This window comes from Myxocyprinus asiaticus, chromosome 31, assembly GCF_019703515.2.
Source record: "Myxocyprinus asiaticus isolate MX2 ecotype Aquarium Trade chromosome 31, UBuf_Myxa_2, whole genome shotgun sequence".
NCBI lineage: Eukaryota > Metazoa > Chordata > Actinopteri > Cypriniformes > Catostomidae > Myxocyprinus > Myxocyprinus asiaticus.
The window spans coordinates 27,524,156-27,547,682 of record NC_059374.1 but is presented as its reverse complement, the minus strand read 5'-3'; the positions used below and the strand labels follow the sequence as shown (position 1 = coordinate 27,547,682).

The 23,527-nt window shown below is 35.5% G+C and overlaps 2 protein-coding genes across 2 annotated transcripts; one reads left to right on the top strand and one right to left on the bottom strand.

The window, feature by feature from the left end:
- The first annotated feature begins 1,214 nt into the window (after window positions 1-1,214).
- On the top strand, window positions 1,215-11,831 carry LOC127422531 (multidrug and toxin extrusion protein 1-like). Its single transcript, XM_051666134.1, has 17 exons — window positions 1,215-1,448; window positions 1,960-2,061; window positions 2,445-2,513; window positions 2,789-2,937; window positions 4,265-4,307; window positions 4,421-4,465; window positions 4,554-4,651; window positions 4,758-4,855; window positions 5,061-5,174; window positions 5,273-5,340; window positions 5,928-6,036; window positions 6,168-6,243; window positions 6,428-6,497; window positions 6,613-6,745; window positions 6,886-6,980; window positions 7,093-7,209; window positions 8,968-11,831. Exons 1-17 carry the CDS (start codon window positions 1,308-1,310, stop codon window positions 9,250-9,252), a joined length of 1,812 nt encoding a protein of 603 aa, XP_051522094.1. The 5' UTR covers window positions 1,215-1,307; the 3' UTR covers window positions 9,253-11,831.
- Window positions 11,832-11,954: 123 nt separating this feature from the next.
- On the bottom strand, window positions 11,955-22,382 carry LOC127422536 (multidrug and toxin extrusion protein 1-like). The gene is made up of 17 exons (XM_051666141.1): window positions 22,246-22,382; window positions 21,719-21,820; window positions 21,536-21,604; window positions 21,311-21,459; window positions 20,437-20,479; window positions 19,460-19,504; window positions 19,283-19,380; window positions 19,091-19,188; window positions 15,274-15,387; window positions 15,023-15,090; window positions 14,835-14,943; window positions 14,282-14,357; window positions 13,324-13,393; window positions 12,982-13,114; window positions 12,804-12,898; window positions 12,666-12,708; window positions 11,955-12,345 (listed from the first exon to the last, which is right to left on the bottom strand). Exons 1-17 carry the CDS (start codon window positions 22,369-22,371, stop codon window positions 12,131-12,133), a joined length of 1,653 nt encoding a protein of 550 aa, XP_051522101.1. The 5' UTR covers window positions 22,372-22,382; the 3' UTR covers window positions 11,955-12,130.
- Between the last annotated feature and the right edge of the window lie 1,145 nt (window positions 22,383-23,527).

Sequence of the window (23,527 nt, the reverse complement as noted above, 5' to 3'; positions counted from 1 at the left end):
ACATGTATTGAGGTAGTTTCGACAAGTAGGTATAGCTGCAGGCAGAGCTCCAAAAAGGGGCGGGAGCTCCAAACTGCCAGCAAAGATATAGGGAGCCCCTAACCTAACCCTTTCCCTAACCCTAACCATGTGTGGAAGTGACACCCCTTTTAAAGTTACTCCCTTTTGGAGTAACCCCTCACCCTTCTGGAGTATCTCCACCCTCTTTTGGAGATTCCACCCCCATTTAGAGATCTCGAGGCTAAAAACGATTTAAATGTTCTCCCAAACAGATGAGGTTTTAAAGGTTAAAGCTCTGGGGTGCAATGTTCCTAAAATTCCTTTGTTTGTATTGAGCGACAGCCCGACATAACAGCATTGACTCAACCAATGGAATGACTTGGGGGCGGGACTATCTGTTTGTTCGATCAACAGTAGACAGGGGCATATTCGGAAGGCTGTTTAAAACGATGTTTATTTTTGTAATTCCGTTTGGTTGGCGTTAGTGGTGCAGAAATAACACATTTCAGCTTTTTATCACCTTTCAAATCATGCACCACAATAAAAGTGTTTCAATTTCATAATATATGAATTCATATATTGACTAAACTAAACATTTGTTCAGTATTTGACCGTTTAAAGACAGATTATAGGGAACAAAATGCTGGTTTATTTCTGTCAGAAAGGAATTTGGACATACAGCCTATACTGTCCTGTAAGAGAGCTACAGATGTCAGTATTCATATCCTCCAGTATACGCCACAATAGTGAACATTATCCCAAGCTGTAATACAGTAAGTTAATAAATAAATAAATAAGTTACAGTTTACATATTTTTTAGCTTCATTGTTGTAATAGAGCTTGAGCCAGGGTTGCAATTAGGGCAAGGGTTACAGCTAGAGTAGGGGGTGTTCTGCTACATATTTACCGTAAATATGGAAAAAGTTGAAAGTACAACGGTGAGATCAAATCTATCAAACTCATTACTAGCTTTTCTAAATATTATAATCCTGATTACTTTAAACATTTGCTTAAGTAAATACGGTAATATTTATCAACTTGGAATTGGATATCTTTTAAAAGATCTCATTGATCTTGGGAAAAAACCTCTAGTCAACACACAATGCAACTGTTTGCCAGTACTACAAACATCCTCCTTCCATCCTGTGGATTAAATCAAAGCTTCTCATTGTCTTCGACTCATTTAATCAGTAAGCCTTTAAAGGTGCTGAATGAACAGCTGCAGAAGGGCCCCTTACAGTCTATGAAGCAAAACCAGGCCCCTTACAGTGTCTTTAGACTCAATAAGCATCTGAACAGAGAAGACCATGCATGTCTCCAGTCCCAAGACTGAAGCTCCGTCAATGGAACCCAGTGCAAAGCTGTTTTGCTGTCAGTTTGTGAGGCGTTGCATCCCTCTGATATACAGAGAAGAGCTCTACCACATTCTGCGCATGACTGGACCCCTGGTAAGGATTATGTCACACATACATCAAGACAAGTGAGCTAGCAGAGAACTATGTCTGAAATACAGTGTCTTATACAGTAAAATATTCTTTACTGAAACCAGAGTATGCTTTACTGAAACTTTTTAAGTATATTATGTATTATGTCTCCATGCACGTTTATTTGAAGTTAAAATAGTTGTTCTGATTCTTGACTGTTAATAATCCATAATGTCCATAATGTTGAGTGATTTAACTTACTATTCCTTCCTTATAAACTAAAAAAAGTGCAACATTTCTATCATAGATGGCCTGGAAATCACATAAACAAGTTTAATGAGAAATTTCCAAAATATACAGTATCATAGTAATTGGTAAATAACAAGATTTTCTAAAGTTTGCCATGAAGCTCCATATACAGAAGGTGTTTTGTTTTCCCTCCACGTGACTACAGACTTTCATAACTGTAATACATGTGAGTCAAGTACTTTTATCTCCATTTCAGCTAAATATTTTGTTTTGTTTGTATTCTTAGCTTGTGTGTCGGTTCCTGAATTTCCTCCTTTTCTTTGTGGTGACAATGTTCTGTGGACGCCTGGGGAACACTGTGCTAGCAGGTTACGCTATGGCCTCAGCTGTAAGTCTATTTCATTAAAGATTACACAGGCCAAAATGTGTAATGTACCACATTAATTAGATGTGCAATATCCAGTGGGGTCCAAATGTTCGACTCCACAAAAAAAATCTAATTTAAACCTGGAAGCAAACAGAGTTTATGCTGGAGTGCATGCTGTCATTATAACAAAAGCTGGACATACCAAATAACAAGGAATTCTGAAACTCATGTTAGTTTTTCATTTGAACTTTTCACTTACTGTTGGTTGTTATGCTGACAATACAATGTGTAATGAAAAAAAAAAGTTTTCACTCAATTTTATCTCAGACTTTTGGACCCCATTGTTGTCAAAAAGCAAGAATTACAATTATTAAGTACATGTGTGCAATACAATTGTTTTTCAGACAATAAATGTAACAGCTGCGGCGACAGGGTTGGGACTAGCTTTGGCATGTGACACATTGGTATCACAGGTATGTTTTCCATTCACATAGCACTCCAACTGCATACATAATAAAACAAAAAGCTGAAAAAGAACAATCAACGGCCTATAAGAAACACACTTTAAGAATCTTCTATGCTATACAATAAGATATGTGCTATACTGTATGATACTTGAAGAGGATACTTAAAAGACCATCAAGCAACAACACTGATGACATAAAAAAAAAAAATTAAAAAAAAAACTCACATGTACAATAAAATGACTTATTAGCAGTCTTGAATCATGCTTTCTTCTTGCTTTCAGACATTTGGTGGGAAGAACCTGCTCCGTGTAGGTGTCATCCTGCAAAGAGGCATATTGATTCTGACACTCTTCAGTTTGCCCTGCTGGGCTTTACTTGTAAACACACAACCCCTCCTACTGCTGCTGGGGCAAGACCCTGAAGTGGCCAGGTGACCAGTACTGACTTTAACTCACACATTAATTAGTCTGGTAGCGGCATTTAAAGGAATAGTTCACCCAAAATGAAAATTCGGTCATTATTTACTCACACACAATCTTTTGTGAAATACAAAAGGACTTATTTTAAAGAATGGCACGATTTCTGATTTCCATACAATTACAGTAGTTAGTGGCTCACTGTAGCTTAAAAAAGCACCCAAAGGTGTCAAAAAAGTATCATGTGCAACTTGTGCTCCATATTTCAAACCTTCTAAAGGCATACAATCACTTTTTAGGATGAACAGACCACACTTTATGTTGTTATTCACTCTCAAATCAAATCATTGATCAACTAATGTATACAAAGCCCAAATCAAATATGGCAAAACGACAATGACATCAAACCTCATAAGTAAATCATGACAGAATTTTCATTTTTGCACTTTAAAAAAATGATTTTGTGGTGAAGTAAATATAGCAAAAAAAGATTAAGTACTTTCTACACTGAATAAGTTAAAGCGTGAACTTAAAAATATTAAGTAAATTCTACATTCAAACATGTAAAAATGAATGCTCTAGGTTATAAGTAAATATTATTTATGATTGTTTGTTATTTTATATATTATATTATAATTATAATGTTATATATTACAATGTGTCATCATGTATTAATCCTTAAGTAGAAAACCTTGTCATATTTATCTGCTAAACTGAGTCCATTTCGGTAAATAAAATAAGTAAATTTTACTTAACTTTTCAAAGCTGGTGTTCCCAGCATGCACTGAGCTTGAATAATTAATGAGCCTGCATGGTTTCACTGTTTGCACATTTATTTACACCGTTTTATTGTTAATTTTGTTGTTACATTTGGTAACTTCTTGTTTTGTGCAGTCTTAAGTTAATTTTCTACTTAAAATTACCCGTTCATGACCAAAACAATTATCTTTCCTTTCTATCGCAGATGATGTTGTCTCGTAGACTGCATAGCATGCATTAAGATTCCCTGTGGGATGTCATGTAGTACAAGATTGAACATATTTTTTCAAGGAAAATTAAATACATGACATATTCTAATAAGATGTTTATTTAAATTTAAATAAGTTTAAGTATCATGTATATCATGTTTGTAAGTAAAAGTTACTGAATTTATTAAAATGTTTAAGTTAAATTTATCCATTCACTTAAATCAACATTAAGTCATAAAGTAGATTTGACTATATAATGGTTGTGCAAAACTTGCGAAATAAATAAGTAAATATTAATAGTCGTTTTTTTTTTTTTTTTAGTTTGGGTGAACTATAAAGATTAAAAACTAATGTTTAAATGTATCTCCCTCAGGATAGCACAGCTCTATGTGGTTGCATATCTACCAGCAATTCCGGTAAGATTCAATAATAAATATCTATGGATGGCATTTCCTGTGCAGATTATCTCAAATTTAATAATTCTTTGTAAAAATTACTGTTCATCCTAATGTCTTTTATGTGTCTACAGGCCATGTTTCTATATCAACTGCAACTGTCATATCTTCAAAACCAGGTACATATAATTAAATGGATATTTTAATGAATAACTTAATTTTAAAATATCTTTGCATTAAGTCCCTGTATGTTGATATTGTCTGTAGGCTGTGATAAAGCCTCAGATGTACTCAGCTGCAGTTGCCAATATTGCCAATGTGTTAGTGAACTACGTTTTGCTATACTGGTGGGACTTTGGAGTTTAGTGAGTATAAATATATAATTTTCCATACTTTTTGTAAAAATGTGTTTCATTTTCATTATCTTCATAATATCTGTTAGAAGAGATCTTCTGTGTATTTGTATTTCAGTGGGTCTGCCGCAGCAAACACCTTCGCTCAAGTTTTTAACTGTTTTGCCCTATTTTGTTTCATTCGCTGGCAGAAGCTCCATGAGAAGACTTGGGGAGGTGAGTCTATATGCGCATATATACCGTGACATTATAAGTGGGTACATACTGTATGATAGCCTACTCATGAAAGAGCAAAATAGTCTGAGGCTCTCTGTTTAGGCGTTCTGCTGGAAATATACTTGTTTTTTACAACACCAATATAGGGTTGATGCTCAAAAGCTGATCTTTCCTGTTTTCCATGTGTCCCTTTCCTTAAAAAAAGGGTGGTCTTCTGAGGCCTTACAGGACTGGGGGTCCTACATGAAGCTGGCCATTCCCAGCACACTCATGACCTGTTTTGAATGGTGGATCTATGAGGTTGGAGGATTCTTGGCAGGTGCATTCAATGTGCAGAAGTAGAATGTGTTCACATCTGTGTAGTTTTATGGATTAACAGATGCTTTTTCTTCTGATTTACTTTCCTCTTCTTATCAGGAATGTTGAGCGAGGTGGATCTGGCTGCCCAGCATGTGGTTATAATGCTGGCATACATTAACTATATGGTGTGTATGGATGATCTGAAAATATTTATTCACTCGATTCATTTTAATTTACACAATTACTGCAACTATTACATATTCAACAACTCCATAGAGGCAACTAATCGACAAAATCATAATTTGAGTTTTGTGGCTTTTAGTCCATGTCTATTAGCTTTGAAGCCATCTACTGTATATGCTAATGTACACCTAAAAAAAAAGGACCAAAAATATTGATGACTCATCTTGCACTACACAGATTTTTGTCCAATCAAATGCTCTCTACAATGAGAATGTCCCTCCCCCCTAATACCTCCTGTGATGTAACTACAGCCTACTGGCCATTTAAAAAAGGGAGGGGTGATCCTTTCATACGTCCCACCCAATATTCTAATCAGAAATACATTAACACAGGAAAGAAAATGCCACTCGTCAAGAGATTTCATGGGGTTTTTCAGACTACATATTTAAAATATCGTGACATGAACACATATATGCAGCAATTCCATGCATTAAAAATGCACCTTCACATTGCATAACTGTTTTAGAAAAATGCTTCTGCTCTTGCCACAATTGTGCAGTTTGTGTTCACCTCCTTATTGATATTACAGATCCCATTAGGAATGCAAGGTGCAGCGTGTGTTCGTGTAGGTAACGCACTCGGTGCTGGGGAAACAGCTGCGGCTATTCTCACCAGCAAGGTGTCTCTTATCTGTGCAGGTAGAAACATACATTATACCCTTTTTATTTGATATAAATCATTCCCAATCATGTCATAACACTAACACAGCATGTACTGTATGTAGCAACAATTGATGTGACCTAATGTAAACATCCATTCTGTTCCCCAGCTGTATTAGCAATCTTTCAAGGTCTTGTCCTGGGCTCAACAAAAACAGTCATTGGCTTTATTTTCACCTCAGACGAGTAAGCCACTTACAATATTATTTCAAGCATATAAAACAAAATGTTGTTTGCATGGAAACACTTTAACAAATCTGTAATCACTTGAGTCTGCAGTTTCACACTGAGGTTTAAATGGAAAAAAACTAAACAAAATGTAAACAACAGCTGATTCAAATTTTCCTTCTGTGATGTTTGTCATATTTAGGACCATAGCAGAGCTTGTGTCTCAGCTACTGAACATCTACTGCCCTCTTCAGTTCTTTAATGGACTATTGGTGAGCTCTGCACATACTTTATCAGACATAAATTCTTGTTCTTATTAAATGCAGTATTTTTAGACCATCCATTATAAGTTCCTTTATTTTAGTTTTTGTTTATTATTTCTTTCAGTGTGTTGGCATGGGCGTTCTCATTGGCACAGGGCAGCAGAAAATAGCTGCCATTGCTAACCTTTTAGGTTACTACTGCATAGGACTCCCGTCAAGCATCGTTCTGATGTTCACAGCCAAGCTACAAGTAGCTGGTTCGTCCTATTACAACTAAACAGTGATAGACCAATATATTTTTAAAAGGAGGATATTTAGTCATTTTGAGATTATAAACTCTCTTGTGTCGGATGGATGGATACAAATAACATTTACTGTGTTCTGATTTCTGATTTAGGCTTTTGGTTGGGCCTCCTCATTGCAGTGTTTTTGCTAGCAATTTTTTTCATCGTCGCCATCTTTAAATTAAACTGGAAGAAAATGACAGAAGAGGTAGGCATTTCAGACCTATTACTAACTGCACCTTGCCGCTAATTGTAATGCTCCTGATCATGTAAGTAATTGGTGACTTCCATGACTGAAAGAGTTTACATCTCTATTAAAGGCAATCGCGCGAACAGGAAAAAGTGCAAATGGAGCGGTAAATGGAGTAATGACCTCCAACCCTGAGTTTTGTTCCAATCACCGCAATAGTTTCTACCAGGTAGTCCTGAATGCAGAGGTATCTTCCATTTCCATTTCCTAATGTTTTATGAATACAGGTATTATTAAGTACTGACAAATTATACTCAAGTGAAAGTATAGGTATGTGTCCAAATTTCAATAAAAATGTTTTACAATTTATAAAGGTGCATGCAGTAAAGTTGTGTACATGTTGCCCTGACCCCTAGCTGCATGGATGTAGCATCACGCAAAAACAGAAATTCTCAGTTACTCATGACATAAAATGTGCTATTCGCAGTCAGCCATGACTAATTTATTAATCCCTCTGGATTTTCCTATTGGTTTTTACAATGGAAGTTTTGGATTTATGAGTAAAATAAGGTCTGTGGTAAACATTAATCGGAGATACATTAATCGAGTTATGTCTTCTAGAACATAAATTACACAGTCATACCTCAAACGTGAATTTCAAAGCTGTCATGTTTTTTTTGTTTGTTTTTTTTTTAAAGGCTGTTGCTAACAAATGGCTAAATAAGGACTACAACTACCACAAGCATGTGAGTGTAGGTGCCTGATGAAATGGAAAACCGTCGTAGTCAGGGGTGTCACTTTATTTTAAAAAGTGGGGGGGGGGGGGGATCCATACGTCTAACACTGTCAGTAACTGGATTTTGTTAGTCAGTGGATAAAAACATGGATCACTGAATTTTATTCAGAATGACTGATTGGTCTCAAGGTCAAATTTTCGACTCCAGTACAAGGAGTTCCCTGTTTTAATCCGCCTTTGTATTTGAGACTGAATGTGATTCATCGGTATCATGATCACAGATGAGGTAGCATAATTAAAATTACACAGTTATGATTGTTTTACTACAAACTTTGAAACTGTATATTAGATATGTCTCTCCAGTGCAGGAACAGGGCTAAAATAAAGTGTGGATATAGGTCTGGCTATGCAAGACTGTAGTTTGAAGTAATCACTTTTCTTTGCATGGTACATTGACTGCATTTATACGATAACCTATGTCGGCGTTAGCTAGCTAACCAGCTAAATTATTTTAAAGTTACGAAGCAAGGTAGCTTGCAATTCGTCAGCGTTAGCAAGCAAGATCAAGTTAGCTAAAATGACAGATCAATCCTTATGGCACTGTATTTCACATGCTTTGCAGTTATGTAATCTTACCTGTCCAATAAGAAGAATGCCAATTCAGGGTCAGTTTTGAATGAATGAAGGTCCCTTCAGGAATCAAATGTCCTGCCGATGTTCACTCTAGTTTTCGCTCGACCACGATCACGTTCCCGCTTAGCCAGACAGGATTCAGTAAATTATGGGGTTTTTTTTTTTGGCTTACTCTTGAGTTTGTGTAGGAGTCGGTGTTGTGCTGGGAGCTTGACATTTGCTGGATTCCATCTCTAAGATAACGTTACCTAGTGTTGCAGTTTGTTGTCGCTGTTGAATAGCGGAAGAGAAGCTATTACTGTCTGAGGCAAAGCTCTCGGGAGTGCGCATAATCGTCACATCCTTTGAATTTTCCCGGCAAAAGCGACCCGCTCCCTTCGCATGAAAATCTGTCTACAGGCTTTAATAGGCAACCTAGGAGTCCGGGAAGGGCTCATTTTTTATGTTGCGTTACAAGCCGTTCACACATTGGCAAAAAAAAGCAGAATATTACATGAAAAAATGTTACATACTGCACCTTTAAGTATAGTGATAAAGTACAGCACCATAGCTCATTTACACCACTGCATAAAAGTTTTCAATTAAAGGGTAAAAATATTGTATGTCTATTTGTGTCCATTTGTCTTTCACTTTTAGAATGGGAATGGATACGTGGTTGTGAGCTCTCATGATCAGGATGAGGAACGCAACATTACTGTGGTACAAGAGGAGGAAAAGCCCCCGGTGCTGCTCTCTACATATCAGCTCATCCTCAGGAGGGGTCTGATCACCCTCGCTGCTGTTCTCATCCTAGCTGTTGGGATTGCTGTTCATTTCATTGTGCCGTTGCCAGAGGTGTCTTACAATGCAGGTGCAAACTTAACGTTGGACTCAAATTTGACCACAGCCACCACTCCCATCTATTCAACCATTATAATTTGAATCTAGCTCCTCATGGACGGATGACTCACTGTGTATATTTATTATCTCTATTCTGTTGAATGGGAGCAGTTTCTGTTGTTTTGGCAACTTAATGAAATGTGTCTCGATAATCGTTATCTGGACTTTTTTTCTTTTTTACATCAAGCGCTATATTACAGAAACATCCTTACTCTAAAATGTTTAAATCTTAGCAGTTAAGATCCTTACTTGATCTTGTCTTAAGACTTAAGATAGGATGTCTCTAATATGGCCCCAGATCCTGAGGTTTAATTGGGATTTGGGTGCTGAAAATTAATGGCTTTCCACCTCAATAAATATTCTAGGCCCGTGTGGCAGGTATTTACGCTAAATTAGGTGCTGCACACTAACAGGATCAAGTGGGGGCGAAGTTGAATTAGATGCTTACATTGTGACCTAGATAGATAATCATAATCCACCACCTTTGTAGAAAAATTGTCTGTTCCCCAGTGACACAGTTATATAATCTCTGGAGTTGACATTTCTAGTCAGGCAGCTGATTGAGGAATATGGCCAAAAATAAGATATTCCAAAAAGTTGCTGTCAAATCGAAAAACCTGTACTACGAAAGGCGGCAGAACAGCAGGAGCTGGAAATAAATATTGTTAATTGCATATTGCAGCAAATCCCTAGCTGTCAAGACAAAAAAAGCATATGCAACCTTTTCTTAAATTGCTTACCTATGACTATTTGAAGGTTACAAACTGCTAATCTAAAATGAAATGCAGAAAAAATCTTCACAAACTCATAATTTACAAAGACTAAGCCTAACACTACTAACCCTAACTTTAACTCAACCTATGCTGAACTTAGTTCATGGAGCGATAGTAAAAATTAACTGATAACTAGAGTCCCGGTGTCTTCTAAAAACCTTTAGTGATGTGCTAAGTCCATCTGGCTAAGCTCTCTGTTTGGACATCTTTTAGATTACAGAATTATTATTCCCTAGGATTGCATGAAACTGATTCCTAGATTGTTGGTGTGTGGGGTTATTTGACCCTGCCTTGACTTGGGATCTATTTGAGAGTAAACAAGATCAACAAAGAAATATTTTTTTATTTTTATGTGGCTTTGTGTTTTGTGCAGTACAGTCATACATAATGTATGTATAAACTACATAACCTGTTTTTTTCCCCACACATTTTTGTTGTTGTTGTTGTTGTTTATTTGAATATTGTTATCCTTTGTCCATCCAACATTTTAATGCAGCTTATACCTCTCTTCCTAAGCCCCCTAAAAATATATACACAAACATCCTGTGGTCCTGAGGCTTTGGGGGATAGTTTGTTTAGTGTGTTTTTATGTATAGTTTGGTTCTGATCGTTTCCGTTCAATAGAGTTTTGAGGTCCTAGCTAATGCCTCACAATCCATGTTTTCAATGCTGTCATATACTTTAGCATACTGGCTGAAAATCTGTTGGAAAACAGTAATGTGGAGAATTTTAATTAGACAGCTGTCAGTATATTCCAGCAAAATAATTGCTATTTAAGCAATTAAAAAAATCCCTTAAAATTGGTTTTGCACCTTATCACAAATCTCAACTGAGTAAAAAAATTATTATTCCGTAATTCCATATTCAGAGCTTCTTGGACTTTTCTTTCTACATCAGCTATGGCCAGCATGACTTCAGAAACAGGTATGCTGAAAGAAATTAGTCACTTGAGGACAAATCAATAAATAATAAATAGAACAAGATTCAGCAATTTGTTTATCATGGTGATGAGAGATTATAGATATAAACAGATTATATATTGTATTTACTGGAGAGTAACAAAGAAATTAAATGGATTAAAGTAGGGCTGGAAAATGTTACGCATTAATTTCTGCATTAAAAAAATCACGCAATTAATGCATTATCTGTTTCTTTCTCTTTCTGAAATTTCACTACTGTTTTTCTCCACTTCCTGTAGCTAAAATTGACATATATACATTTCCAGGAGGCACACGCGCGATTTTACTGCACATCCTAGCACAGAAACTGATTGTGTGAAGCAGTGAATTCTTATTAATTACGTGCGGCATAATAAACACAGGCGCGGATTTTCTGTATGGAGAATGTAGACTTCACACGCAAGTGGTGAGCCAGGTGTGGGAGAGATACGGGCAAGATGCCATATCTCTTTGCGTCACCTGAAAACACTTACTCTCTGTCACCTGAACCAGTGTCAAATGCGAAACAGTGCGAGAGACACCAAGCTTGTGCGCGATAGAAACTGAAAGGCAGCCAGACAAAAAAAATTTTGTTGAGATTTTAAACTTCAGCAAATTAAACTTTGGTTTGTATCTGTATGTATAGTATCTAATAATGCATTGGAAATGTACACTTAAGTTAATCTTGCCAATAAAGCTAGATATTAATTGAATCTGCCCATTTGATCCTATGTTTAAAAAATGTAAAAATGCCAGAAGATTTTTCCAAACTTTTAATCACAGCATGTTCACTGATGTTATGGCATGTGTACATACATACTTGTATCAAAGATTTATACCTGTAAAAATGTGTCTAATTTAACTATATTCTTAAAAAACTGAACATTTTAAAATAAATGATGACTAACCATTTTTTGCATGTTCTTGGCGAAAAATTATAAAGTAAATGTATTATGATTATATTTTAATGTTTATTATAATGTACGATGTACTACGATTAATCGCTGTGTGATTAATTAGTTTAAAAAATTTCATCAATTCACAGCCCTAATTAAAAGGCTTTGTACATTCAGTGGTGCACTTTTACTGGACCACACTAGAGACTTCCAACTACTGAGTTGGAGGATTTCTCTCTGCCTGCTTAAAGGCCCTCCAGCTTTTCCCAGGTACTGAGTTTGAGTACTACAATCTTGTTGTACTATTATGATCTTAGCTGTTCAGCAACACATTAGTGATGAGACCAGCAGCCAGTAGAGTAAGCATAGCTGCAAGAGCCAGACCCCGACGCAGCACTAAGGCCCTGAATGGCAGTGTTGCCCTCAGTGAAGTGAGTTCCACACTGGGCTGCTCCACTACCAGCCCATCCATATCTGCAGCAATGTCCTGATCATCACTCTCAACATATCCACCATCTTCTTGTGCACCTGTCAAGAGAATGACAATATTAACAAACCTCATTAAATGTGCACAAATATTTTAGTTGCTTTTGTGTTTTTATTGCACTGGCAAATATGGCTTGGACTTAATAATGACTATCTGTGTGGATGCAGAATCATACAAAAGCACAAGTGTTCTGTTATCAATGCCATCGCAGAAATAAAACTTAGCTTAAAAATGTATTAAGCTACTAACATGACTGGAGTCTTCATCTCATGCGAGTATAACTGATTAAAAATGACTGAGTGCACCTATAAAAAAGATCAGATTTTTTTCAATATTGTTCCTGTCATAAAAACATTCTTACCATTATCTACCCATCTTGTCTGCACACCAGCTCTGATCTGTGCCTGAAAAAATTTACATTTACATCAGCAAGCTTTGATGAAGTGCAGTCAAAGAGCTATATCAACTTTTACATGGAAGGAAATTCTATATTTCTCACCTCTTCAGAAGCTTTCTCCCAGTTAAGTTTGAAAAGGAGAACAATGAGGAAGACTGACTGTAGTAAGACAGAAATTAACAGGCCTGTCCACAGACCTTCAGGAGGTTAGAGAAATATGTGTTAGACAGGATGAGAGTCAGAATGAAACATAATAATAACAATAATAATAATATCTCACCAACAATTCCCAGTTTAGTGGCAAACATTAAGGTTATTCCAATAGGAAAACCAACACCATAGTATCCCACAAAGTTGCAGACTGCTCCAATCTTTTGCTTGCCTAAACCTCTCACTATACTGCCACTTGCTGCCTTAGTAGAGAGACAGGAACAGATAAAAACTTTCACCTCAAATCACATCGTCTCAGTTTTATGCTTGTGTGTGGAGGAGAATGTAGTAGTCTGTTCAGACAACACATAAGGTTTGAACTCAACTTTCAGATCATTGTGTTGGTGTTTTCAGGTGTTTTGATATTAATGAGGATGTTGAGTGCTCTAGCACAACTCTGCTAATGACTTACTGCAGCTGTATCAAGAAGATGGAAAGGTGCATACAAAACCATTACCGTGGCAACCCTCATTCTAATGTCTCTGTGAATGGAAGGTAAACAATAGGCCCAATATTAGCCGCTATTGTTTGTCAAGACGCTGTTTTCAAGTAGCATTTTAAGGCATCAATTTTATGACCTGAAGGCTGTACATTATATGAGTTTGAGGCTTTAAAATATATTATTCATTCTTAATGCTATATTTTTCCACATGCCAAATTAATATATATATATTTTTTGCATAATGTTTAAACATAAAAATGTAATGATTTAATTTTATTTAAAAATTAATAACTTATATTTGTATCCAGAAACAATGTTGAATTGAAACATTGGAGAACAAAAACCAGGAAATGTTTTAAATACTTAAGTTCATATTTAAAGTAACACATGAGCAAAGTTAATTTTTAAGATACTTGAGTTTCTGTCACAACCAGTGTTGGTACTTTACAATTTTAAAGAAATACTTTTTAATCAAATTATTTTACTAATTACTTCATTTAAAAGTAATCACATTACTAATTACTTTTCTGCTCAACAAATTCGAAATAATGTCAATATATCTTTCTTCATTGTTACACACAAGCCATACACTCAGCACCTCACATTTCTCTTTCACAATGACTCGTTATGGGGCCATAATTCACGTGTTCTACATAAATAATATATTAGAAATAAGCATAACCCAATAATGTACTTAAAAGTAAATAAATTAATTGAAAGTCAGTAAATGTAATCTGATTACAAGAGTTTAAAATGTAATGCATTACACTACTTTTTCTCCACCACATGTAATTAGATTACAGTAACTAATTACTTTGTAATTGGATTACAGCCAACACTGCAAACAACAGAGATTAGGAGCAAGTCATTAAACATTAAAGAAAATATTTTCGAGCAAATGTGGTTGAACTAAAGGAAGGAAACTCACTTATCATTTGTGAAGATATAAGCAATGACATTCTTTGCAGAACCAATAACAGTAGCCAAAAGCATGCCAACAGACACTGTAAATCAAAATCAACAACACAATAATTTCCATTTTTCTCATAAGAATATTAGTATGGTTTGAAAATGTAATTTAAAAGCTAAACAGTGTACAGGCAAAAAAACATGAAAAGTTATTTGTGTAAGAGTAGTTGACATTACACTTCAAGCAGTGTCATGCAGTGGACATGCTATACTTCATCTAAAAACTATCATACATGCAGTTTTTCTAACATCATGTACTTTTATAATGCATTTTTCACACTGTAGGACTCTTTAAGTGAACACAATAGGCTAAAAAGTGATGTGGCAAAAAACTGAAAAGAAATTGCGACCAGTTACAACATGTAAAATATACACTTTGCTTTATACAAAGGCCTATATATAAATTTTAACCTAAAATCTTGATGTTGAATATGTCCATGTTGTCAACTACCTATAAACAGAACACAAAATACAGACAAAATACATGTTTTTGTGTTATTTCAAAGTTTTACCTGCACAAACCATCGAGAGTTTGGCAGAGAGCTTGGCTTGGGCAACATTTCCAGCTCCCATGGCGATCCCCACTCTCACACTGCCTGCTACACTAAAGCCTAAAGGAAACTGAACACAGACCACTCGCTTAAAGTGTTCATACAATCCTATAACAGAATACTTTCACACAAATGAATATATACAGTACCATGAATGCAATAGTTGCCAGTCCATACACAACTGACTGAGCTCCAAGCTCCACTTCACTAATCAACCCTGCCATTAAAATAATAAAGTAGGTTAGGAATGGCAATTACATTCTACTATGAATTGTAAGTATTAAAGAAAAAAGACAAAAGCCCTAAAAATCAAATTACTAATACTAATACAAATAACTAGACATGCTTTAAAAATAATATTTGTTGTATCTGTAACAATTTGACAAGTATGCATTCTAACCTGACAGGAGTCCTCCAATCTCATAGGTCCACCACTCTGCACAAAGCATGAGCATGCTTGGAATGGCAAGATGGATGAATGATTTCCAGTCCTGCAAACAGTCCATCGACCAACCTATATAAGCGACAAAGGAGGGCTTTAATACATCTATTAATTGGATGGTAATAATCCATTGTTTAGCAGCAGAAAACTGACAAAAAAGTGGTAAAACACCACTTTACTACGTGAAAATGCTTGTGAAGTGTTTTTTTCTGTCATTGTAAATGCTCATTTTTCCAACACACATGGAGGTAAATTGGACCTGGCAGATCACATTCGGACAGCTATGACACACTGCACTTTTTCATGATACAAGCATTTAATTGTTATACGTGTAATTCTGCTTACTTTTTTATTTTTCAACTTGTTAATAATTTCTATAAAAATGTGTAAAGGACATCTCATATTAGTTCACATACATAAAATAAGTTCATAACATTAAAGGAAGTTACATTTGTCCTTTTTAAAATTAATTTGTCACCCCACATTTTTGAAAGGCTTAAATGTGTTTAAAAGTGTTAATGTGGAGTTTAACATATATTAGTCTTGATGGAGCTTGAAGCCAATTTAAGTAAAAGAAGAAAAAAGAGAAGAAAAAAAAAACCTGAACCAACTGCCTAAAGTAATGTGCTTTACAATTATTCACACAGATTTTTATTTTATTAATGAATTAATAACTAAATTAATCAATATTTATTCATTCATTCATTCAAATAAATGTAATCTTATTGCACTACTTTGTCTTTGAGTCTTATTTAGAACCGGTATAATTATTTATCTAATGTCATGAAATAACTAACTAAAGTGAAGTTAATTTATTCACGGATATATGTGCATTAAACAATCATTTTTAACTGATTGATTGAGGTGCTTCTGGTGTAAGTAAATAACAGATCACAAATATCAAATAATAATATATAAAAAATGTTAAAATATATTGTCTACTCACATTCCTGCAACAATAAAACACACAGCTTTAAAATATGTATTCTTTTATTGAGCCAAGAGGTCAGCATATGACGTTTTGATATTCTATTGGTCACGCGTCCTCTCGTCGTACGAATTCACGGTTCAGAGTTCACCAAGCTTGAACTTTGGCATGCAGCGTAGTACTAAATTTCTTTGCATGAGCTTGCGTTTCCGGACGGCTGCATTTGAATGGAGTGCGAAGTGTAGTGTGACCACCCCTTTATTCAAAGTTGAACTACTTTTAACTTGATACAGTGTTTAAAAAACATGGCTTCCTGTCCCCTTAAATCAAGGGCACTTGGCAACCCCTAATAGAGCTCTGACAACCCTTGGTTGAGGTTGTGATCCCCAGCCAGGTAAACCTTTCTCTTAGAGACACACAACCAGTGCTGGGGAGTAATGGAATATGGGATTACGTATTTACAATACAAAATATTAGTAACTGTATTCCACTACGGTTACAATTTAAATAGTTGGTAATCAGAATACAGTTACTATCAAAAAGTATTTTGATTCCTGAATAGATTACTTTGCAGTTTATTGTAATTTGTTTCATTCAATATTTTGTCTATTCTGTTGGAAAAAAATTATCCATATAAATGATGCGATCCAAAGAGCATTTGAACAGCAGTGAAACACTTTCTTAAGATGTGTTAAATTCATACAGAGCAGGCAGAGAAGTAAGTTTGATGTAAGTTTGGAGCAGCAAAAAAAGAAACTTGTGTAAATTGTCATGTGAACATTTAGCTTTATGCTAAGCTAAAATGCTATTTCTATCCATTTTACATGCACCTATTACTTGGCACAATCATATTTTTATAAAGAAAACCCACGTTAGATCTTTTTTTTCCCCTCTCTTGTAAGACCTTTGATATTAGGGCAAAAATCTTATTTTTGATGATAATTTTTGTATTGTTTTCCTGTAAAAATATCTAAAAATCCTTAACACAAGATCAATTTTCTTTATCTTGTTTTAGAAGCAACAATGTGTAAGATATTTAGGTTTTTCAGAGAATGTTTTTTTTTAACATGTGATTTTCATCTTACTGTACTGATGGATTTTTTACAGTCAAAACAAGTGAAAAAACCTACAAGTGCTGAAGAAGTAATCTAAAGTATTTAGATTACATTACTCAAGGCCGTAACCATGTCTTGAACATTGGGGGGGACCAATTTTGGGCGTGGGGGGTCGCAGGTGTTGAGGTCATGAATACAATGGTCCTCTTTGGTCCTTTAAAATAGTAAAGGCGCTAAATGCAATACTTTTCTGAATAAAAACTTTAAATGCAATAAAGGCCCAAAATGTTATCATTTTTGGTTTTAAAAGATACATGTTTTTTTTAAGTTCACACAGTACAAGACAAACACTGTGTCTGCAGTGCTAGAAATGTACCTGTTTCACTCATCTTTTCTTTCTTTTTTGTGCTGTTACAAAGATGAATATAATTTGAATTTCTTTACATCACTGATGTATCTGTAAAATGTCATGACTGTGTCAGCATGGCATGTCACAAAATTATTTACTGCCCTCAAATTGTCCCTCATTGTGTTTTTCCCCCATGAGAGTCTTAACACAATCTTTTCTTTAAGAATCCTAACAATAATTATTTTCCATAAAAAAAACAGTTCATATTGAACAAGTGACAGCATATGGGTTTTGAACAACTTAAGGGTGAGTCAATGAATGGGTAAAAGTACATTTTCCATTTTTAGGTGAACTACTCCTGACATGGACATACTAATAAAAATGGTCTCTTTTAAAAGAGGACCCTTAGGAGATGCTGTACAAAATTATGAATTAATTAAAGACATAGAAGAAATTATTTAGAAAATCTTACATTTATTGTAAATTATCACCTAATAATATTTACATTAAAAATATATTACACTGCTCTTGCCACAACCTAAACACTCAATGCCAGAAGTCACAGGTCTTATGTTCTAGTTCTAATCTAAGCATGATAACACTCTACTTTGTGTTTTATAGATCATTACCTAAGACAATGTAAAGTGGTTTTCTAAAAAGCTACTTCAAAAGCTTGCCAGATAACCACATTCATTCAATTCCTTTACAATATACAAACATTCGTTCTTTGTCTTGAGCCTGATATGCTGAAAATTACTCCGTTAATGTTTTCACATTCACAATTATGAATGACATACGAATCACATACTATAATGACATATTTTCAATTGAAAACGGCGAATTTAGCCAAATGGTGAATATAGTTTGCACCCTTGGAGATTACTGTCAGTCGGTACAACATTTAATTCATAAAACAGTGGGCAAACATTGCATGTTTAGTTACATCTTACATGACACTAACACTCTTTACCTGAACTGCTGGTTGATGTGTGGCACTGGAATATAAATAATTCAAGTGGTTCCCGCTAGCTTCTTAAAATTGAGTCCCGCATTCATCAGTTTGATTAGCTATTCCAAATGACATTGACGAGCGGTGTTAGACTACTGACATTTTTTACAACTTTATTTAAACCAATATGTTATTCCTGCAACAATGTAATGACTATTAGACAGCGGTACATAATGGACTGCAGCAGAACAGCAACAGGGATATAAATTATTGGGGGGGACAATCTGGCCATCTCTGATTATTGGAGGGGACTTGTCCCACTCAATGTATATTGTGGTTACGGCCCTGACGTTACTGACCTTGAGTAATCTAACGAAATACTTTACAAATTACATTTTAGAGCAAGTATTCATTAATATGTAGTGGAATACATTTAAAAACAGCCCTCCCAATCCTGCAAACAACAGAGTTTTTCATCACCTCAGTGAACTCACCTGCCCAAGTGTCCTTATGGAGACCTTTCCATCTGACATAGACAAACAGCAGGATTGCCAAAGCGTACTGTGAGATGGTGTTGGCAACTGCTGATCCACTGTGGATGAAATAGTCATCAGTCATAAACTGCTACATTATTCTCATATTACTTTCTTTCCTGTGGTTTAACAGCAAATGGCATGGAAACTCACGCAACACCAACATCCAGGACAAACAGGAGAATATAGTTGATTAAAGCATTTAGGACATTTGCCAGCACTCCAGTAATGACCAGGGGCCAAATTATTCCCTGAAAGGAGAGATTTCATTAAGTTTCAGATTCATGTTTTCTCAGAGTATGCTATCACATTTGAATGTTTTTCTCATACCTGATTCTGTAGATATTTTACTTCAATAATGTACATAAATGAAGCCTATGAAACAGAAATAACATGGTGTTATTTTTCTACAGTGTGAGCCAAAATGCTTTAAATTAGAGATAGACCGATGTATCAGTTTTAAAGATTAATCTGTGCCGATAGTGTCATTTTGAAACTATCGTTTTTTTTTGTTTTATTATTCCTCAGTGTTCCTCTGTGGTTGACACTAGAGGTTACACAGTTAACACAGCTTACTTCTACAGTATAACAGCAGCCTCAAGAGGTGAAATAAAAACAATCACTTACACCTTGTGGGGATTTTTTGTAAATCTGTCATCACTGACAATATTCATCCATATTTTTATAATGCATATTTTGTTTTTTTTTTATTAGTTAATCAAGTGTTCTAAATTAGGTTGAAAATGCAACTATATGGAAATGTGCCCCGTCAGCAGTTCATATTTTGTGAATAATAATAAACCCTATTCCTCATTAAACATCATCTGGTAAATACTGTAGATAGGCTATAAAAAGCTTAATTTGGTAAATACTTAATACAGAGCATTGTAACGGAGCCAAGTCTCTGTCATTTCAAAATAAAGAATCCCTGGTATATTTCGGGCTTGTTTAAAACTGTATTTGGGATTTTCTTCATTTTGGACTCTTGTAGCTTCTATGTCTGTGCCTGTCATAGTAAAGACTAAGAATTTTTTTAAACATTCTTTTAATCGATTTAAAAAAACTATCTGCTGATTAATCATTATCTGCCTTTATTCACCACCATAGTTATCAGTATCGGCAAAATCCACTATCAGTCGACCTCTACTTTAAATGACATATCTGGTGTTAAAAAATCGTCAGTCAATATTCAAAAGTATTCTTTTAGGCATTCGGTACAACTGAGCACAAAAACAACAAGAGAAACACACCTACTGTGCATTGAAGTAGGGCCACTTGTGTGTTAATGTGTATATGGAAATACATACCGGAAGACCAGGCAAAAAAATATTCACATAGAGCTGAGCTATCCTGAAAATGAAGAACACAGTTCTAAAGTTATATTCCACCTTCATCTGACTAGCAATAGCAAGAAGGAAATCATAGTTCAAGGCAATTGGCATGCACAGTATAAGCAAATCCATGGTCTGTTTTTCACCTGTCCCTGTTTTATTTTTTTTTTATTGTTAACAATTTTTATTGATTGTTAAAATCAATAGCTTCGGATTTAGACCAATTCACTCTGTATCCTGAGAATTTAGAAAAGGAATTAATAATTCTGTGGAGGCAATGCATAGATCTAATGGGGTCGGAACGAATAATAAAATATCATCTGCGTAAAGCAAAAGCTTATGCGCCATACCTCCCGCCACCACCCCTGGAAAATCATCCTCCTTTCTTATCGCGGTTGCTAATGGTTCCAGGGCAAGACAGAACAATAATGGGGAAGGAGGGCAACCCTGCCGGGTGCCCCTATCCAGAGTAAAATAATCTGAAATTAATCAATTTGTTTGAACCGCCGCTACCGGGTGTCTATAAAGTAATTTAATCCACCCAATAAAAGTATACCTGAACCCGTATATTTCCAAAATCTTAAAAAGATAATCCCATTCTACCATATCAAACGCCTTTTCGGCGTCAAGTGAGATGGCAGCGACCGGAGACTGATCATTTGCCACTGACCACATGATATTGATGAGACGCCTGATGTTATCAGAAGAGCTGCGGCCCTGAATAAACCCCACCTGATCTATATGTATAAGAGATGTCATAACATTTACTTAATCGGTTAGCCAAAATTTTTGACAATATTTTAACACGGTCCCTGTTTTATTAACACATTCTTTGTAGTACATTCTGTACCTGACAACCTCTGGCCTTTGCCCCATAACCAGTAACAATGATTCTGTATTGATAAGAAGGGCGCAGCATGGCAAACAAGCAAGTAGAAGAATTAGAATTCCTCTCTGTGTTATAACACCAACTTGATAGAAGTTATTCCCTCCAAAAGCCTGCAAGGAGAGAGCAACAGTCTAAGAGGCAGAAATCATATTTGTATTTGTTTGTGTGTGAAGGAACAGCCTATACCTGAGAAATGAGTGTGTCACAAGCAGCGGCCAAGCCGTGGCCGATACCAATACCCATAACATTGATGACCTGTTGGTGAAAACATAAGGTAGTTTTACTAGCTTACAATATCAATCTCAAAATAGGTCAAATATAAACTTCATATTTATTACTGAGAAAAATATATAGTTGTAGGTCACTCACAGCTGTGGCAAGAGTCACACCATCAAGCTCTACTCTCCCCAGGTGCCCACAGAACACAGTGCTTACAAAACTTATTAAATAATCCGAAAGACAGGACAAAAACTAGAAAACAATAAACAGAGATGTGGAAATTCGGTTTGTTTTCGTTGAAGTCGATCAAGTTACACACAGCACCTTTAGGGTTCGTTCACACTGAACACGTTATAGCGTCCGTCTGCGCTATTATTTAATTGTTTTTCTATGTACACACTTATGTGTCAACTTTAAAAATATTGTCAACTTTTATAAAGGCGTTGGGAGACACAGTTCTGTGATATTCATTGCGCCGCGTCTAGCTTTTTTGACGCAAGGATGCGTTCGGTCTGAACGGCCCCTAGGATGGTAAATTGTCAAATGTACTTTACAGAACAGACTGGTTAAAAAATAGTGATAAAATATTGGCAACATTGATCCGTTCATTGATTAAACCATACACTTTAAGGCCATCCAGATTCAAAAGCAAACCATAAAGTTTGCTTTATGCTTACCACAGGCAGAGCTAAAGAGCACAACTGTACAATTTCACTTTTGTAGTCCACAGGTAAAAAACTTCTCAAAAATCTCAAACATTCTTGACATCTGGAGGTAACAGCCGTATTTTCTTCTACGTTCATTCTGTCAATCTGTCAAAACCTAGTTTTGGATCACGTTCCTTTAAGAGCAATTTGTTACGTAAAGTAAAGTTACTGGGGGCGACAATCTTACAAAGATATCATCAGCAAAATTAGGTTAAAGAGTATATAACCATATGATACGGGCATAAAACAATGTACTCAAAACAGTCAACTTTTGTATCTTAAGAATTATGCCCGAGAATGCTCCAATGCGCTTTCTCTGCCTAGACTATCCTACGTAAGGGACCGTCTAAAAATTCCACCAACTACGCTAAAACATAGGCATGTCCAAGCATTCAATCAATTGACTTATGCCTATTACATAGGCCATTTAATAGGTTATACGTAAACAATAATAATAATAATAATAATAATAATAATAATAATAATAAATCTCACCTGTAAGTCAGTCATACCACTGGGAAATACATTTGGAATGTGGTGAAAAAACATTTTGGGGAATTTTAGTGATTTTTTTCCTAAAATAAATGAATCCTGTATCTATATAATTAAACATGTCGAAGAAATATGACATGTTGTAAGTCATACATCACACTAGGAACCTACTACAACCTTTGGAATGTGAAAATAACGTATAGAGCTGTTCAGCGTGTAGTCCACAAACCCAGAAGAGAATTCACCATGGGTTCCCTCTGGATTGTTCTATGGGTTTTTATAATAGGGGTTTTGAACTTATGTGTAAAATAAGGTCTGTGGTAAACATTACTTGACGATACGTGGAACATGTGTACAACATGAATTACAACCAGTCATACCCCAAACGTGAACTTTGAAGCCGTATTGAGTTCAAAACACACGGTGGCTTAAAATTTTTAAAAAATTGTCTGTAATCTATGTTGTAGAACAAAATGTCCATGTATCATCAAGAAAGGTTTAGCACAGACTTTATTTTACACATAAGTTCAAAAACCCCATTATAAAAACCCATAGGAAAATCCAGAGGGAACCCATGGCGAATTAGACTTCCGGGTTCGCCTACAAATTGATGTCACGGCTGAACAGCTCTATTGGTGAATTTCAGTGATTTTTTCTAAAATAATTGAATCCTGTATCTATATACGTAAATAGGCATGCTGGCTAAATTTCTTACCCATCACACTGGCAACCTATTACAACTTTTAGAATAGTAATTGCC

Excerpts from the sequence above, each read along its gene's own strand:
- LOC127422531 (XM_051666134.1), top strand. The coding sequence starts at position 1,308 with ATGCATGTCTCCAGTCCCAAGACTGAAGCTCCGTCAATGGAACCCAGT. Across the intron at positions 5,341-5,927 it reads TGGCATACATTAACTATATG|ATCCCATTAGGAATGCAAGG; the intron begins GTGTGTATGGAT and ends TTGATATTACAG. Across the intron at positions 6,037-6,167 it reads GGTGTCTCTTATCTGTGCAG|CTGTATTAGCAATCTTTCAA; the intron begins GTAGAAACATAC and ends TCTGTTCCCCAG.
- LOC127422536 (XM_051666141.1), bottom strand. The coding sequence starts at position 22,371 with ATGAACGTAGAAGAAAATACGGCTGTTACCTCCAGATGTCAAGAATGT. Across the intron at positions 21,460-21,535 it reads GTGACACACTCATTTCTCAG|GCTTTTGGAGGGAATAACTT; the intron begins GTATAGGCTGTT and ends CTCTCCTTGCAG. Across the intron at positions 12,709-12,803 it reads GGGAGAAAGCTTCTGAAGAG|GCACAGATCAGAGCTGGTGT; the intron begins GTGAGAAATATA and ends AAATTTTTTCAG.